Here is a 17,893-nt window from a genome sequence, read left to right as displayed (position 1 = left end):
AGAAACCAAAACAGGCAGTTGCTCCGAGGGCTGCCTATTGTTCTACCCATGGCATTAGGGAGTCAAACGCAGCATATGTCTCGCCCGGCCCTCCCTCCACATGGCTGACACTTTGGGGCATGCATCCAGGTGCTGTCTCAACAAAAAGCACCGTATGCCAGGAGGTTTTGTTTCCTTTGGAAAGTATAATGCTCACTTCTTTTTTTTTTTCTTTTTTTTTTTTTTTTTCCTGAGGAACAATTATCTGGCTTCGTAATTATGGAAGGTAGATAAGAGGACTCCAGCTTTGCTCCGCAGCTTTTGTTTGCTGTCAGTATTCCCTCACCCTCAAACATCAATGCTAGCCCATGACCATCCCACCTCCTTCTCAGGGGACGTATCTGCGTGTTGGTGCTTCCTCCTTTCTTCCTCCCGCCCCATTACCAGCCTAAATTCCAATCCCTTTAAGGGGGATTCTCTGCCTGTCAGGTGCCACCGAGGTGCACTGACCCCAGTGTCACTTACAATGTCACTGGACTGAGACTTTCGGACACGGATCGCCGGCTGCTGAGCAAAGGGCCTAACTCTGAACGTCGTCTCCTTCCTCTCTTTTCCCTCCTGCAGGGGTTGGCACATCTTCATGCCCACCACGTGATTCACAGGGATATCAAAGGGCAGAACGTGTTGTTAACAGAGAACGCAGAAGTGAAACTTGGTAAGTAGGCAAGCACGTCCGCTTCCCGAGTCATCTAGCCTTGTTTTTTCTGATGTTCCCAAATTAATTTAGTTCTTTAAGAGCCCTGCAACACCTTCTTCAGCATGTACACTCTGCCACTGCTCTCATGTGGATCGAGGCTCCGTGTATATTGGACTCGGGAGGTGATGAGAGTCGCTCCTGCGTTTGGCTTGAGCGACAACGGCACCTGCTGTTCAGGCTCTGGGCACAAAAACGTGGCCTGGGTGCCACCCTCGAGGGAGCAGTGGCATGCAGTCCCAAATGTAGTTCCAGCTCTGGCATGCCTGCTGGAAGCCGTGCTCATCCCACGCCTCTTCTTTCCTCCACAAGTGGACATCCTCCTTTTTCTTTCTCTCTGATCTGCCTCTTCCAGTTTCTGAACACTTTAACCTTCTGTATTTGCATCACACTGCATTCGCCACCTTTTTTTTTTTTTTTTCTTTTGGTTAAATATAGAGCCATGCTGAAGGCCTCCCACCCAGCCCACATCCCTTCTGTTTTGCATTACACCTTCCTGCAGCACGAGGCATAGGAAGATGTCCTGGCTGCTGGAGGAGGAAGCTCTCTGGAGAGCTTTCATCCTTCTGGTCCAAAGTGGAGCACAGTAGCTCCCAAACCGGTGCTCCCACAGAGCTTGTCTCCACCAGTTTGTCTGTGTCTCCTAAATGATGGATTCTGTGGAGCTGCCACAGCCCTCCCTCCTAGAGCAGACACAGTTACTGGTACGGAAAAGCATCTCTCACGCTTGTGAATGTGATCACAGCAGTGGAACTGGGGGGGGGAGAAAGCGAAGGGAGGAAAAATCTCATGTAACGAAACGGGCATCTCTGTTTTAGCCCATGTGCTTATGTGCTCAAAGTTAGCACCTCTTGAATAATCTTCATCTTTTGTTCCCACTGACACATCTGCTCTGTGCATCAGAGCAGGGAGCAGCTCACCGAGCAACAAATTATTTTTGCTGTCCAATTTTACAGCAAAAAAAGGTGGACAGCCAAAAAAAAGGAGACTCGTTCACATGTGGTTTTCCCATGGCGTGAAAGCAGAGCCTGCCTGTGTAGGCAAAGGTGCTTGGCTAGGAAGGGAATGGTCCTTCCTCAGCCTCCAAGACAGTATTTTGTAGCCACACAGTCCCGTCTGGGGAGGAGGTGATGCTGCACAGACAGGTCAGAGGTGCAGGAGAGGTGCTGTGTCTCCACTGCAGATACCACTGCTGTGTCTCCAGATGCCTGTGGCCTGAGCACATGGCGAGTGAAGCACGGTGACTTGGCTGCCTCTGTGTTCATCATCATATTTCTCTTCAGCATGGTCCTCCCGTGTGGATCTTCCACCTGGTTTTATTTCCAGCCCATCTTACAGAAGTAATCACGGCGTTATTTTCCCCTCTGATTTTATTCTAATCTTTTCCCACCCGCAGTGGATTTTGGTGTGAGTGCTCAGCTGGACAGGACAGTTGGCAGGAGAAACACTTTCATTGGAACTCCGTACTGGATGGCTCCAGAAGTTATTGCCTGTGATGAAAATCCAGATGCTACATACGATTACAGAGTAAGAGAGCCCTGTTCACAGAAAAAATACACAAATCAACGCACAGAAACCTTACCTTTGCAGCATGAACACCTATGAATGATGGTAGTCTGTGAGATTTCTTATGCTTTGTAAGAGTAATTTTATTTTGTGAAGGTACATTTTGCTAGGGGAGGACGAGGTATGGATCACTGCCAATTTTGTGACCTTTAAAAATTGCTGTGACTTGTGTTGTCCTAGCTTCGAGGCAGAGGGAGTAGGACTTCAGCGTGCTGTAGGTACTCAGAGACAGGCAAAAAAGAGTTTGACTGGAGATGCTCGTGTTCTCAATTTGTATAACGTTTGTACTTTAAATTGTGCTTGAATATGTCCCAGTTATTGTAATAATCCAGAACAATGCAGTTTAGGTGTTGCCTTAAATAGAAGCACCGTCTGGAGAGCTAGCGAAGTGCAGAAGGAGATCTTTAAACTGTGCCTGTTCCTGATTTCAGGATACATGTACATGGAGATGAAAATGTATCCATTTTGACATTTCTCAACAAAGATTATTTCTCACATAGTTCGCCACAAACAAAAGATTTAATTACTGCAAAACCACTGTTGGCCTGATGGCATTTGCACTACCCTTAAGAATATGATGTATTCGTGTTTGAAGTTAAATTTCTCTGGTCAGAGCATCCTGTAACCTTAAGAATACTTCTCAGCTTGCTTTTATAAAAGCACAAGGGAAGAAAACAAATGAGAAAATATATATTTTTTAAAAATCTTCACTTAGACTAATGCAACTATTCCAGCTTTTAACCAAGAAAGGCAATATAGCTATCAGAAAACCAGTGATTAGGGTCTTACCATGACTATTGGGTCTGAATATCAATTTGCTAGGATTGGTAGTGATGTTAGCTATCAGTACGGCCGTGTATGTCCAGATTTCTTGAAAAAAAAAAACAAAAAACAAAAAACACAGGAGATTTGAATTGGTGGTTTTGGGCCTTTCAACTAATTGATCAGATTGATCCTATTTCTGTTGATTTAATCACTTTTTACATCCAACAGCTCATTGTAATGAAGATAATGCAGGTAGATTTATTAGGAAGGTGACTAATACGATTTAGTAAAGGAGAAGACCTTTCTGTTGTATTTGTTAATGCAATCGTGATGTGAGAAAGGATTCCTTCTCTCTGAAAACACGTGTATATTGCTCCTGGTGGAGCCCGTAGGGAGCTGAAGCAGTTGTCTTTCTATCTTATTTTTATTTAGTTAGTTTTGTTCTTAGAAAATTCATGGTTGAAGCTCCTGTAAGACCAGGAGGCTGTGCAGCTCAGCGTGAATGGATAGGTTGGACCAAGAGAAACGATTGCCTTGCTGGGTTTGAAAATGCAGTTGCCAGACTACTAGAAATTCTCCTGTCTGTCGTACAGAAGAGCTTTTCTGCTCTTTAATTTTCACTTAAAAAAAAAAAATCAATATTCTTACCAAAAATGAACCCTGCTTTTCTCAAGAACAGATCTGTACAGTGGCTGTGCTCCTTTCTGCAGCCTCCCGCGCTGTTTTGCCCACTAAGTTGCAGGAGTCTCTTGGTTTTGCCCCTTGTCAGGACTCCCCCAGCTGCTGCCTGCAGTTGAGGATTCTGGCTCTCATTCGGGAGCAAGTGCAGTTAACTGCTAGTCAGGGACATTATCCAGAGGTAATACCTTGGAAGGCTCCCACTGAAGGCCTCCTGGTTTTTCTTGACGTCTCAAGCAAAGATGAGGTGGTAGGGATGGAGTAGGTGCTTTGGCCACAAGCATTGTGCCCAAGAGAGGCTTCTTACCATTTTCACAGTGATGGCTCTTCCACTATATACAACTATGATGTGATTATATTATTATTTAGCTATTATTGCCTAGAAAGGGTTCAGAAATGAGTATATTCCACTAATCCGTATTTAGACACTGAAAAAGACCTGACAGGTTTGGGGTTTTGCCCCACAGCTTTTCGTCTTTCATTTTCTCTGTCTTCTGTGTGGGGGAATACACTGAGTGTTTTCTGTGAGTCCGTTACAAGGAAACGTTCAGCCCTTTGTAAGCGAGGGAATACTGCCAAATCTGTTGTTCCATAGACTCAGATTTGGGGCAAATGTACTTCTTATTGTCCTAATGTGAATATATTCATGTGTTATTAGAGTTATTTGCATATCGTGTATGATGCACGTGCATTTGAGTGTATACATATGTATGATGTGAGAAACAGCATTTTAGGAAACCCTTCAAGAAAAAAGCTACTTACATTATTTAAACAGCCTTGGTATTTCATTACAATTTCACCTACAATGCCTCTGCAAATGGTGTTCTTACCGTCTGAACGGGTAAATCTACCTCCTAACATATGGTCCTTGTCTCTTTTTGTGCAGAGCGACCTCTGGTCCTGCGGCATTACAGCCATCGAGATGGCAGAAGGAGCTCCCCGTAAGTGATACGTGTGCTTTTCCAGCGGGCTGATTAAGGCTGAAACGTATACTTAGGAGATGCTGCTCGTAATCTAAGCCTAGTTTTGAGATTTCTGAAAGTGTCCTCATGTTATTTCTGTTCTCTTTGGTTTTGCCTGCCCTATAAATACAAAATTCCCCAAATAGCAACACTTCTGATAAAGATAGGATAGGATAAGCACTACAGTGCAGACTGCAGTAATTTAATTTCTATAGCAGGAATATTTGGAAGGTAATCAAGCGTCAGACTTCCTTCCTATGGGTAGTATATTGTCTTTTGGAAGCGTGGCCCAGTTTGTGCAGGGGCTGGCCTGGGATGTTGAAACCTCAGCTGGGGAGAGGTGCAGCGGGGCCTGGAGAAATCCGACCTTAATGAAAAAAGCGCCTGTAGCAATCTTTGCTGTGTCGCCTTTCCAGCAGGGTGGGTAATGCTAACATTGCTTCTCCTTTTGTTTCAACTCATCGGTGGGTGGTGTTGATCTTCCTTAAAAGTGACATGACTTAAAGTGTAAATCCACCGTCAGCACAGAGCGCTGAACTTAATGCTCACTGCCTGAGAGCACTCAGGAGTTGACGTGGGTATTTTTGAGAGAGAAGCATGCACAACTTCTGGTGGCTTATTTTCCCTTCATATCTTTATTCCTTCTGAACATCAAGGCAATCAGCAAATATCTGCAAGGAGCACAGAGGGATTTAAAAAGAAAGAAGGCTTGATGTTTTTGTTTTTAATGGTAACTTCTATGGAAGTCCTCAGTATACTGGCAAATATTTTTACTCCCACTCCCAGATGGAGATTGGGATTTAAAACTGGCAGCCTAAGGTACCCAAGAGTGAACTACAATATAAATATATATATTTTTTACATGTAAACAAACACCACCACCACACCACATGTAATCACAGAATCCCAGCTTGAAACCTCTGTCTTTGAGATGATGAAGGTGAAATGACACACTGACATTTTACTAACTAAAAAAAATGGTCATTTCATTATAGCCTCTGCCAGAGTGTTGTTGTTATTAATGCAAAATTTATAAAATGAAGCAACACACTCTTGTTTTGGTTCATGTTGTAGGAGGTCTGATTTTTTTTGTTGTTTTTTCCTTCCTAATTGCACATTTGCATGAATGCCCGTAGGAGAGCTGCTCCCAGGACACCTCAGCCAGCCTTGTGTTAACAGCATTTCAGCTACCACTTGACCTCCTTTTTGCTTTACCTTCTTGTTCAGAGCACTAGGTTGCCTGGGTGGCTGTCAGTTAAAAGCTCTTTCAGTGGGTTTTGTAAGCCTGGAATTGGACAAGAATATTTTTTTCACTTCCAAACTGAAGCAGAGCTTGGCCCCTCATCACATAAAATCACAAGAGGGGTATTTGAGAAGTAAGCAAAGATGCAATGTAAATTCTAATCAGCACTTGCCTTGTTTTGTCCACTGGTATGTGGGGTCTGCCTCTTCCCCCAGAAGCAGCTGAAAAGCCCATCTCTAAGCTTGGTGGTCCGATGGCATCCACAGGCATCCAAGGAGCTTCTTCACCAAAGTTGTGGCCCCTTATCTCTGAATCCTGGATCCCTGTCACTTCAGTCTGTTTCTCCTGAATTTCTGCTGTGTGGAAAACATTACCTCTGCCTGCAGAGATTATTGAGCCTGAGACGGATGGTGCAAGGGGTCAAGCATAGAAAGATGATAAAAATGGAGGATTTGCTTCTAGTGTCCTTTCTTGGGCATCCTCCTTCCCTTCTTCGTGTCTGCTCTGTCTAATTCCATCTCCTGTGTCTGCTGCGTGTGTGGTGGGGATGGCAGGAATGTTTGTGGAAGCTGAAGCCATGGTATTGACAGGGAGCAGCTAAGCCAATGTCTCCATGTGTCTGTTCACTGTTGTTTTCTTTCCTCCAGCGCTTTGTGACATGCATCCCATGAGGGCGCTCTTTCTGATACCCAGAAACCCTCCCCCACGGTTAAAATCCAAGAAATGGTACGTAATAATTGCCTCTGGTTTGTAACTCCTCTTGTGGCGAGATGTTTTCTTCTGTCTCACCGCATGCCGTTCTGTTACCGCGTCCACAGAATTGTGGAGACTTGTTAGCTAAAACCATTTGTTGTTATCTCCTGTGCTACGGAATCGAAGCATAAAATAAAAAGCGTGCCTTGTTTATTTAGTTCTGTTTGTCCCAGAGAAACTGCATCGCGAATTCTGCAAAAATAAAAACCAAGCTTCTTCTTTTCTTGGCAGAGCAGCATCTGTATTAAGGTGACCAATGGAACTATATTTTAAAAAATAAACTCCCGCAGCACTCTTAATATGCAGTATGTTTTCTCAGATGTATCATAACACAGAAGCAGAGCAGTGCTATGGTGTTCTAGTTGCTAAGTTGAAAGGAGCTATTAAAACTAATGAAGGCTTTTACTATAATTATTGTAAACGATTGAAATTGAGTGTGTGCTTCTTGCCAGCTGAGAGGAATCCATTAGTATCGGAGGATTTCCTTACAGTTACTGGTTATGACTGGCACGTATGAAATGAAAAAAACTCCCTAGAAAGAGGTTTTGTATAGATTGGATGTGATAGCGGGATGCTGTGATCCTGTCAAAATACTGAAGTGACTTGACTGCCTCGTCAAAACCAACATAATACAGACTTGGCTTGCTTGCTGGGCTTGGTCTTTGCCTGGGTTGACTTATCTGTGAACTTGTCCTTGTCAGGGCATCCCTCTCCCTCTCTCGTATGTGCTTTCTGCATGTGTTAAAGGGATAGGGATGCATATACAGTATTTGCATGAACGTTTCATGAACCTTTCTATTTGGATTCATAACATTCGAGGTGTGAGGAATAACAGAAAGCAGCGAGGTTCCCTTCAGTTGAGCCTCCTGGATGACACCAGGAGAGTGAAGGGATGGGTGGAAACTGTTGTTGGTTTTGCATTTAACCATTTAATGGAAGTGTTTGCTGCCCAGGCACAGGAGCAGTCTGAGAGCACCAAATAGGCAAAAAATCATTCAACTGTTTTTATTTAGTGTAGTCAGTGATGGGTTATGAGAAAAAAGGCCAAATGATGAAAAATACGGTCGTGGGTATTTTCATGATGGGCATTTTGCAAGGCAGCTCGTTTGGTGACTTCTGTCTGGAGAGGTCCTCTTGCAAGAGTCCAAATTAAGTGCAAATTTAGAAAGACGGTGCTCCAGTTTGACAAACTGCCATACCCTGTCACTTTACGTGGTGTGCAGGAGGAGCTCAGTTGGGTTTATGCCCTTCAAATTGTGCCGGTGAGAATTTGACCCCACACGCTGGTGTTGAACAGCCAACGATGTTCAACACCCGCCTGTTGTTCTATGAGGATTTATTTGTCTGGCTCTTAAGGTGGAAATTAAAATAATCGTAAGCTCTCGCAGACCTGTCTCAGTGAGCCCAGGTGCACGGAAAAGCAGTGTGGTGCTTCTTGCATTGGTGAAACGTTGGCAGCAGCTCTTGCAGCTTTCCTCTTGGCTCGTCTGAAGTAGACATGCCCTTCGATGGCATGGGCAGGTGGAGACACACCAGAGCTGCCCTGCCTGTGCTCCAAGCAAGCTGGCTGCAAGCCAGCGCTGGCCCAGAAGCAGCAGAGCTGGGTTTGCATGATCTGCTTTCGCTAATACATCCTGCCTTTCAGGGCAATTATGGCCGTGAAAGAGGGCACATTACTGCAGGGCTGTGCCAAAGCGCTGCAGGTATGTCAGCATCACCCTGTGTCCAGCTAGCCTGATGTTCAGCTGGAGGACGCTCAGCTCTGTTTTGGGTGCACGCTTTCAGACAGCACTTGTACCGTCCTCTGGGACATGATGCTCTGTGGAAGGAATTAAGGAATTCACAGGAATTAGGCTTTGGGGGAGAACAGAAGAAAATTGTTTGAGCTGAGTTCTAGCTATGAACTTAAGTTTTGTTCCCCCTCCTTCCTCTTTTCTCAGGTCAAAAAAGTTTTTCAGCTTTATAGAAGGCTGTCTAGTGAAGAATTACATGCAGAGACCTTCTACAGAACAACTGTTGAAACATCCGTTTATACGTGACCAACCAAATGAAAGGCAAGTTCGAATCCAGCTTAAGGACCATATAGACAGGACCAGGAAGAAGAGAGGAGAAAAAGGTATGCAGCTTCTAAAAATCCAGTCTTGCAGCTTATTAAAAATAGGCATTTCTGTCCTGCTTTTTGTTCGAAATCCCCACCCTTAGAAAAGCTCCAAACAACCCATACCCTTGAGAAGTTCTTTTTTAATTCATGGGTTGACTATCAGCAGACTTCTAGGTTTTATTCTCTCCATCTACGGAGAAAACATCAGTTTCAAGTGTCATACTTTCAGAGAATTTAAATTTACTCTCATCTAGGCTATGCCTCTTCCATGTGAGTGTTAAACAGTAGTAAGGAGGATGTTGGCATAGATGCCTTGCCCTTTTTTGCTTTGTAGTAGGTTCATTCCTGGAATGATGCCATAAATCAGACTCACAGGAAATAACACATCACAAGACCTATGAAGCGAATGTCTTGGGCAGCCTGTACTCTTTATTCAGGTGGTGCCAAGGTTTTCCAGGTGTCTTGTCTTAGAAATCAAACTTGGTGCCATTCAGGAAATGTGCTGAAAATCCACCGCAAAGCACTGCGCTGCTTTACACGTGTGGGAAGATGGGCTTTGTATATACAGGATGAATCCTGGGGTCTCAGATGGATCTTCTCACTGAGGGGGACAGGAACTGGTTCACTAAGGTGCTGCTGCCAGTCCCCACTGTCCTCAAATTAAAGATAAGCACTACCTGGACCATTGTTTCTTTCCTGTTAGATGAGACGGAGTATGAATATAGTGGAAGTGAGGAAGAAGAGGAGGAAGTGCCTGAACAAGAAGGAGAGCCAAGGTAATAACTGCTGTTCGGAGGGCTCTGGGCAGTTCATGCCAAGTAAGTCTGAAGCCCATGACCATAAATCAGGAGCACACTAAATTTCTGTCTTCTGTTAAGTGTGTGCACAAGCCACACAAACCACCCGGAGGGTTTGAATACCTCTTCTATGACTGCTAAAGGTTTTAAAGCTCCCTCTCACGTGGCTTAGAGCCAGAGAGCTCTGAATGGAAGGAGATTTATGGCAAATGTGACTGGTCAGGGGCTCCAAAATGTCAGGGTTGGTCCTTATTTTGCTTGGCCTCATTTCACGCCTTCCACTGCGAGTGTGTATTTGATGTGCATCCAGTGCCTTCATTCTGAAAGAAATGAGATTAAAATTTAACGTCGTGATATATTTTATTAATGTTCCCCTGCTTTGGAAAAGGTATTTAATGGCCCATCAGGCTTCATTGTATGGGAGGCTTCAACTTCCTTTTGTTGCAGTTCCATTGTCAATGTGCCTGGAGAATCAACCCTCCGACGTGATTTCCTGAGGCTGCAGCAGGAAAACAAGGAACGGTCCGAGGCCCTTCGGAGGCAGCAGCTGCTGCAGGAGCAGCAGCTCCGTGAGCAGGAGGAGTACAAGAGGCAGCTGCTGGCAGAGAGGCAGAAGCGCATCGAGCAGCAAAAGGAGCAAAGGAGACGGCTGGAAGAGGTAGAGACAGGAGGCTGGTGCTCGGCGCCAAGAGCCCCTCTTCCACTTGTGTTTCCCATCCCCACGCCCATTTAGAAAGGGTTCTCTGTAGCTCCCGCACACCTCAGGAAGGAAAACAACACGTGCAAATCCACTGGCAAATGTAGAGCACAACACTTAAATCCATGTTTGGCTACTTGAATATGAACAGTCTTCGGAAGCACTGAATATCCAGCAGCTCCTGTGGAGGCAACAGAAGCCAAAGCCTAGTTGTTTGAAGGGACCTGGGGGAAAGCTTGGTCTCTGTTCCAAAGAAGAGACAACATGTCTAGGCTTTAGGTAGCTGTGGAGAATGAGAGACATTAATTATTCCCCTATGGATTTTTATTTTTAGTTTTTTAATTGGGCAGTGCCTCAAGATGATTTTTGGGGGGATGTGACATGCTCAGAATTTCACTTTAAAGCTTTCTCAAACATCTGTGTTTGGCACTCATTCCTGGTAGGCAGAAAGCTTTTTTTTTTCATGTCTTACTCCTCTCACACATAGTACCATGATGACTAAAAGCCACACAGAATTATAAATATGATTTAGAATCGGTGCTGAAATTATAATTGTACCAAAATTATTAATAACTAAATCACACTTGTGATATGGTAGGTGTGCAGTATACAGTCTGAAAAACAAAGGGGAAATGGAGATATAAAATACTGTTCTGTCCTATTTTTCACCTCCTAAGCTCTTGTGCATGTTTATATCTACATAGTAGAATATTCACTATGAGCTTCAGAACTTTCAGAACGGTTCCTTAGCCAAGGCTGGGTATGAGAGCTGCAGTGAAACCAATCATCTGGCTCCTCAGGAAGTGCAGGGTCAGATTCCAGTCGTCCTTAAAGGACCTCTTGTTTGAGTCGCTGTTTCTAGCGCTCACTTAGCAATGGTGGAAAAACTACACCCAGTTTGGTTTTCCAAATCCTTGTAATGTTTAACGAGGAGGCAACCAGGACCAAATGTTGATTTGCATCCTGACTTCAAATTTCACGTGACGTGTTTGCATAACAAATAACAGAAAATTCCAAATAGCTTTCCAGGTCACGCTATGCTCCTTATCCCTCCTCTGCAATGTGCCAGTGCATTTAGTGCTGTTGTAAGAAGGGGCTGGTAAGCAAACGCTCAGCCACAGATAGAACCAGGAGGAGGGACAAGGGGGAGGCTTATAAACTCCCTTTCTCCTCTGTTTCTTCCCCACCCTTCTGAGATTGCCAAGATAAACATCATTGCTCATCCAGCTGTTTTTAGACTCTGGCTCCGTAGCGATGTTGCAGGGGGAGCAGATCATAAAAAGATGCTAGGAAGAGAGAACAAGGAGCCAATGTGAAAATATTTTTTTTTTTTATTAATATTGTCAAAAAAAAGTGGGCGAAAGTTGAGATATCAACTTTAGCGTAGTCAACAAGGTCTTTTAAATGCCTCCATAAATTCCAGGGTTCTGCAAGGGTACTTCTTCGGTGAGGAAGGCAATTACAATTAAGTTATCTAGGTCATTTAACTTTAGTAGTTTCTTTTTCAAATAAAGGAGATACTGCTGCTAATAATGGAAATTAAGCAACATCCCTCTTCACTGCACAGGGTTGAAAGTTTTTTGGGATGTTGCAGAACTCACAATTCAATGAGCACTTGAAAGAAAAGGCAGGTACCTGAAAACAGTCGTTTAAAACAGTCCTGCTGCTTTTTAAAATACAAGGCAGAACTAACAACTTTAGCAACCCCAAGGCAGCATGTAATGTAGGTTGATGTATTACTGAATAAGGTTACACAGTAAACCATGTAGAGTTTGAAAGAGAAAAGCTATTATCTTTTATTGAGTCTATAACCTCTGCCTGGTTCACTTAGAAACATAAATATGAATGACAAGCTGTAAAGGTTTCCTTTTGCAGGTGGTGCTGGTGAATATTGTCCTTAAAGTGAATTAAATGAAGGTTCACAGTGAGCTTAAAAAAAAAACAACAACTCAAGTTGTTGGATCTTCTGCTGGAAAAATGTGTGGTCCCCAGTGATTCCTAACAAAGCAACAGCCAAAACAAGCACTTTCAGATGGGGGAAGGGTGGTAGACACGTATTTAGATAAACATCAGTGTTGTGACACAATTGAAGGCCAAAATATTGAAATGTTGTCACTCTGTCCTTAACTCACCCACTGTTTTGATGAGGCTCGTAAACAATGAGAAGCTTGGTAATGTGAGTTAAGATTAGCATCGGGCATTGAATCTTTGGTTTTTCACCGGTTTGTTGATATTTTTACCAAGCATTGCTTTCTTTTCATTTTTGCCTGTATACAGTAAGCGTGTATTTTGGTATACCTATTTGACATTCTTTGGGAAGAATTTTGTGCATTAGATAGTCTTGGACAAGTTGCTTGTCCCCCCTCCACCCCCCCCCCCCCCCCAGTTCCTAAATTAAAATTGAGGGCTTGTTCTTACAATGCTGGCCCAGAGCCTAGACAGTTTTGACTAAGACTGCAACAGGAACGGTGCTTAGGACATCTGCCAAATATAATTCTTAGCAGTATAAGAGAAAAAGATCACTTTTTAAAAGGCGTATAGGTGACTTTTGGAAGTCGTTGTTTCAGGGACCTTATAATTTGTGTATGGCTTAGGAGGTGGAAATCATACAGGGTCAAGGTGCAGGAAATTACTCGAAACGTTTTGGAAAGGGGATTGCTCTTGCTCCTCCCCAGCCTCCTTTAAAAATGAGCATAGGGATTCATTGCATAACTCTCAGCTCTATGACACACGAGTACTTAGATGGTTAAAAGCAGAGATCTGAGCTGATCTAGGCTGTCCTAACAGGTGCCCGTGTTTCTGTTCAGCATCACGGAGGCACCATTGCTCAGTGTGATGCATGGGGAGAGGCATTTGAGTTTTACCTTGCAAAACTGAGCCTGGTTTGACAAATGCAGAACTAGCTGTGGTGGAATCCCATTCTTTGTGGACCTCTGCAGTTTTGGACAACCTGATTAAGTGATTTATCTGGTTATGAGAACCTAAGATGGATGTTTTTGAGGGGATAGGGTATAGCTCCGTTGGCAAGCAGTACAGTCCAGTAGAAACAGATTTTGATTTACAGCACAGCAATTAGAGTGCTGAGGACCCAAAGACTTCACTGCATGTGTTTGGAGACAGGAGGAGTTGCTTTGGATTAGCCGAGGTCTAGACTGCCTGCCTGCCTGCGGTTGGAGCGCATCTGCCTTTTTAATTTCATCCAAAAGGAGTGGTTGGCACTGTGAAACCTCTTTAAAATACGAAACAAAACCTGGTAAGAGGAGATGATTGGATGATTCACTTCAAACGAGCATTCCTGATTTGAACTGAGATGCTAATGTACGTGTACCCGCAGGTGATTTCTGTCGGGGTTTGTTTCTTTTACAGATTATTCATATCTACTTCATTTAAATAGCCTGCAGTTTGGACTGGTTCTGAGTAAGAAGTTCTACTCCTGACTTTATCTCTACTGTGGGCAAAATAAAAGTCTCATTATCAGTCTTAATAATCCTCTTCCTAAGCTGATAGCAGCCTACCTAGTTCTTTGTGCAAGAAATCATAAATGCATGTATTTATCAGCCTTCAACTGAGTATAAGGGAGAGCACTACTATTCTATGAATACAAAATTAGGGTGGTCTACATTCATCTTAGGCAATTTGCTGTCTGAACTGGGTCCTGGATGTGTTGGTCTATACCAACTGCGTGTGAACTTGCATTGCCCCCTCCTGGTAAATCGTGCTCCACTGCATGGTCTTCCAGTTTGGAGGTGCAGGGCACCATTATGAGAACATCTTTAATGCACCCTGAAGCCAGATAAGGAGGCAGAGTATTTACACTATATTTTCTATATTTTTTTTTTTCCTTGTTGGTATAGTAATGTTTTGTGAAGTGCAGAAATTTGAGGCTTGCGTGGGTTTCTGTCAAAATTCTGTTTTGGCATCTCTGAAATTGCTTTAAAGAGTTCCTGCCCTCACCTTCTGGGTACCAGTTACCTCTTTGAAAATAAGCTTTTCATCTGACACATATAAGTAAGTTGGTAATACCCTATCCAACTAAAGAAGATCTGTATGTGCATCCATCGTTTCAGAGAATCCAGATCTCTATTTGCTGTCTGTTGGTTAGGTACAGAAACTGTGTTTTACTCCAGGACTTTTTTGTATTGTGTGATAAGAATTACAGCAGCCAGACTTATTAAAGTCAGAAATCCAGTCTCTATAAACAGAACTTAAACTGGTTTTAATTCAGCCTAAAAAATTGTAGTGGTTTTCAGCTTGGGTCAACGACAGCTTGCAGCTAACAAGCTTTGCCCTTGCTTTTGACAGAAGGTAGAGTAGGACCTGAGAGATGCTTGTCACCCAAGGTTTCCTTTCCCTTGCTTGTTAAATGTAAATTCCACTTCATTAACAGCCAGTCGTTCGATGATCAGGTTTCAAGGCAGCGTCCAAAGGCAGTGGACCTGTTCTCCTGCAGCTGGGGCTGGGAAGAAGCAGGTCATGAGGGTGCTTGCATGGGCTGATGCAGTGCCAGGTGCCTTGCCTTCCACTCCCTTGGCAAGGGGCTGGTGGGTTTCTGACGGGAAGCTGGAAGCCATGCAGAGAAACCCCATCTCTCTGTGTACTTTGGTGCCTGGACAATAGCACGTTTGTGATTTGGAGATTTGACTTAACCACACACTGGTGGCAGAGAATCTTTATTTTTATTTTATCATTTGTTGGATAATAAATATCTCCTGCAGGTGCTGAGCTAGCAGTCTTATTCAAGGCTTGTTTAAAGATCTCGTCTTTTAACAACTGATATTTTTTCACGATGCCATGGGAAATCAGCTCTCTCTTAGCCAATTTGTAACGTATTTTTATATTATTAAGTTCAGTTATTTATATTTATTGCTGACTACTTCTCCCTTGGTTCAAGAAGTGATGAATTTGTTTCAACCAAAAGACCTAAACTCTTCCCATCTTCCTCGTAACAAGGCTGATGCCATCACAAGATTTGCAGTGCATCCACTTGACAGTGTCAACACAATGTTGTCAGACAGACAGGCTTCGTATGTTTAAGAAGTGTTTGAGCTGATGAATGTGCATATTAACCAGCCAGCAGTGTGTTGTCTCTTGCATCCTCAGGGTGACAGAATTATTGTACTTCACATCTTAGTTTTCTTAAACAAAGAGCCTGTCAGACTTGATTAGCCAAGAGGCACCTGAATATATTGACTTAAATATAGAAATTGTTTGACACAGCTGTTTATATTCAGAAATAAAAGTGCCTACTTAATCCTTTTAAAGAGCTTATAGAAAGGAAGGAGGTGGAGCAGCGAAACCCATGAAATGCGCTGTGTTCCTCGCTGCCTTGCAGCACTTCTGCTATTTTTGTATCAACGTTCATTGAAGAGAGCGTGCTTAAACAAGAGAGAAAAGGCTGGTAGACGTGTTTACTTAGGAGAGAAGTCAGAGCAAGGAAGCTTTTTTTATTATTTTTTTTTTCTCTGAGAAGATTCAGGAAACATGGGGAAGAAGAAAACTTGTGTCTTGTGGCACAGGGAGGTGATGGCGAACCCAGGCTGACTTCATGGGCAAGGAAGGAAGGTGTCACAGTTACAGAGAGGGTGTATATGAACAGTAGTCTTCAAGCAGAGTGTGTATGATCCAAAAGAGCACCTAGTTCAAGAAAGTCATAAAGCAGCCCTTTTTATTTAAGTATTACCAATTCCTAACCTGTGTGAGTTGTATCAGTGTTGATTCCAGAAGACAGAAAAAGCTGTTGAACTTTCAGTTACTTCATAGGTATGCGGGTTGTCATCCTGAGCAGGGCAAGTTCATCCCATAAAGTAACACAGGGAGCAAAGTTTGGCCTTTGCTCATTCAGTGGACACACCTCTGAAATCCGCACCAGTAACCATGGATTTAGGCACCCCAATAAAATCGTAATCTGAGTGCTCTTGCAAGACTATTTGGAGTGTCTTAAACCTGCAAATCCATGGCAGCTTCGCTTCAACAAAAGAATTGGTGATTGTATTAATCTAAAGGTAAAAAGGACTAACAAATGTAGTTTTTCATTGTGTTCTTTCATTTGGGATTAAATCTGAGTATGATTTTTAATTTTTTGTTTAAATGTCTTCTGTGATTTTTAGCATATTGTAGAAATCTGTAATGAAAGCAAAAGTAGAGAGATGGTTGAATGGGAGACAGCTGGCTCTTTTGACACTTAGGCAGTTGTGGGAGGCTGCCTGGGATTTCAGGGTAGGTGGACTAACTGGATGCTTCTGTAGAAGTGCAGGAAGAGTTGGTCACGACTGCACAGGCGTTTGAAATGTCTTCTCTGAACGTTATACATGGTTCTATCTGGACATAAATGAGTTGGTCCATGCTTTTTAGAGCTGTTTTCCATGTTCTTTTCAGACTTCAGCGGACATATGAGCACCAGTTTGCATTTGGGTTATGTGTGGAAGCTTATCTGTGTAAGCATAAAGGCTTAGCTCAGCTCCTTTGTCTCTTTTACGTGTAGGTGCTTTTGATGTTCTGGGTGGGGCTGAGGTGCTGTTGGTCAGCCTTCCATTCCCTGTTGGGCAAAGTTTTGGGCAGTGCATTAAATTGAGCTTGATTGTTGATCCAACACCACCAAATTCTTCGCAGACTATGAGCTGGTCATTACGAGAGAAGCTGCTTACCAACAGCTCAGACAGTTGTCGTTTGAGTTTTAGCTGATTCAGTGGGGCCAATAATTTCCTTCTGGTGACATGTGGATAAGGAGTAGAAGTCAAGAAAATTGTCCCTCTGATTTATACATGAATTCAACAGTTACTCAAACACCGAGGTTTCATTTTCACAAAGCCTCTCTTTGTTTTGATGAGTAGAGGTGAGCTTCCACACCTTGGTTGTCAAGAAGATAGTACATGATTTTGTGTGTGCATGAAAAAAAAACAAGAGAGTCAGTGATGTTTTTAGGGATAGTTGTGTGCTAGGTACAAGTTAGTTTCCTGATGGAACGCCTGCATAAAATGTTTTGTCACTCACTTGCAGAGCTTGCCAGTCCTGGTGAATCCCTCTCTTCTCAGTTGAAAATAACCCCACCTCTTTCTTTGATAACAACAAAAGTAAAACTTTGTGGTTTCTTTTCCCTTTTTGTAGCAACAAAGAAGAGAACGGGAAGCTCGGAGGCAACAGGAGCGTGAGCAAAGGCGGAGGGAACAGGAAGAAAAAAGACGTCTGGAAGAAATGGAGAGGAGACGTAAGGAAGAGGAAGAGAGAAGAAGAGCAGAGGAGGAAAAGAGGAGGGTAGAAAGGGAGCAGGTGAGTCCATGATACATATATATATGTAATAGATTTGTTTCTTCTAAGTTCAAATCTTATTTTCCAAAAAAATTGTAAGACTAAATCAGTGTAGAGACAGCCTTATGCTGACATTTTCATCTTTGTTGTCTCTGACAGCAAACGCACTAACATAGATTCGTAGGGCTTTTTGGAAAATTCTGGCAGCCTCTGTGTTCCCTCAAAAAGAGCTCTTGTTATGGTACTTATTCTAAATTCAGCTCTGGCCTCTGAGCTTGACTAAAAACGAGCAGAATTGGCAAAATCCTCAGTGGGGCTGAAAATCGTTTCTCGACTTGTCTTGCTGGGTCAGT

At 43.2% G+C, this 17,893-nt stretch overlaps 1 protein-coding gene across 8 annotated transcripts in view; it reads left to right on the top strand.

Moving 5' to 3' along the window:
* Nucleotides 1-17,893, top strand: part of MAP4K4 (mitogen-activated protein kinase kinase kinase kinase 4) — a 134,368-nt gene that overhangs the window by 83,248 nt on the left and 33,227 nt on the right. For all 8 annotated transcript variants that reach the window (XM_082758839.1, XM_082758834.1, XM_082758836.1 and 5 more), the window contains exons 6-13: nt 604-694; nt 2,130-2,260; nt 4,629-4,683; nt 6,595-6,673; nt 8,641-8,816; nt 9,505-9,577; nt 10,046-10,256; nt 17,400-17,561. In XM_082758839.1, the coding sequence (XP_082614965.1) occupies nt 604-694; nt 2,130-2,260; nt 4,629-4,683; nt 6,595-6,673; nt 8,641-8,816; nt 9,505-9,577; nt 10,046-10,256; nt 17,400-17,561 (978 nt within the window). The remainder of the gene's footprint in view (nt 1-603; nt 695-2,129; nt 2,261-4,628; nt 4,684-6,594; nt 6,674-8,640; nt 8,817-9,504; nt 9,578-10,045; nt 10,257-17,399; nt 17,562-17,893) is intronic.

The sequence above is a fragment of the Aythya marila genome (assembly GCF_965140915.1).
Source record: "Aythya marila genome assembly, chromosome: 1".
In the NCBI taxonomy this organism is placed as follows: domain Eukaryota; kingdom Metazoa; phylum Chordata; class Aves; order Anseriformes; family Anatidae; genus Aythya; species Aythya marila.
The sequence above is the reverse complement of the archived record's forward strand: the minus strand, read 5'-3'. Positions and strand labels throughout refer to the sequence as shown.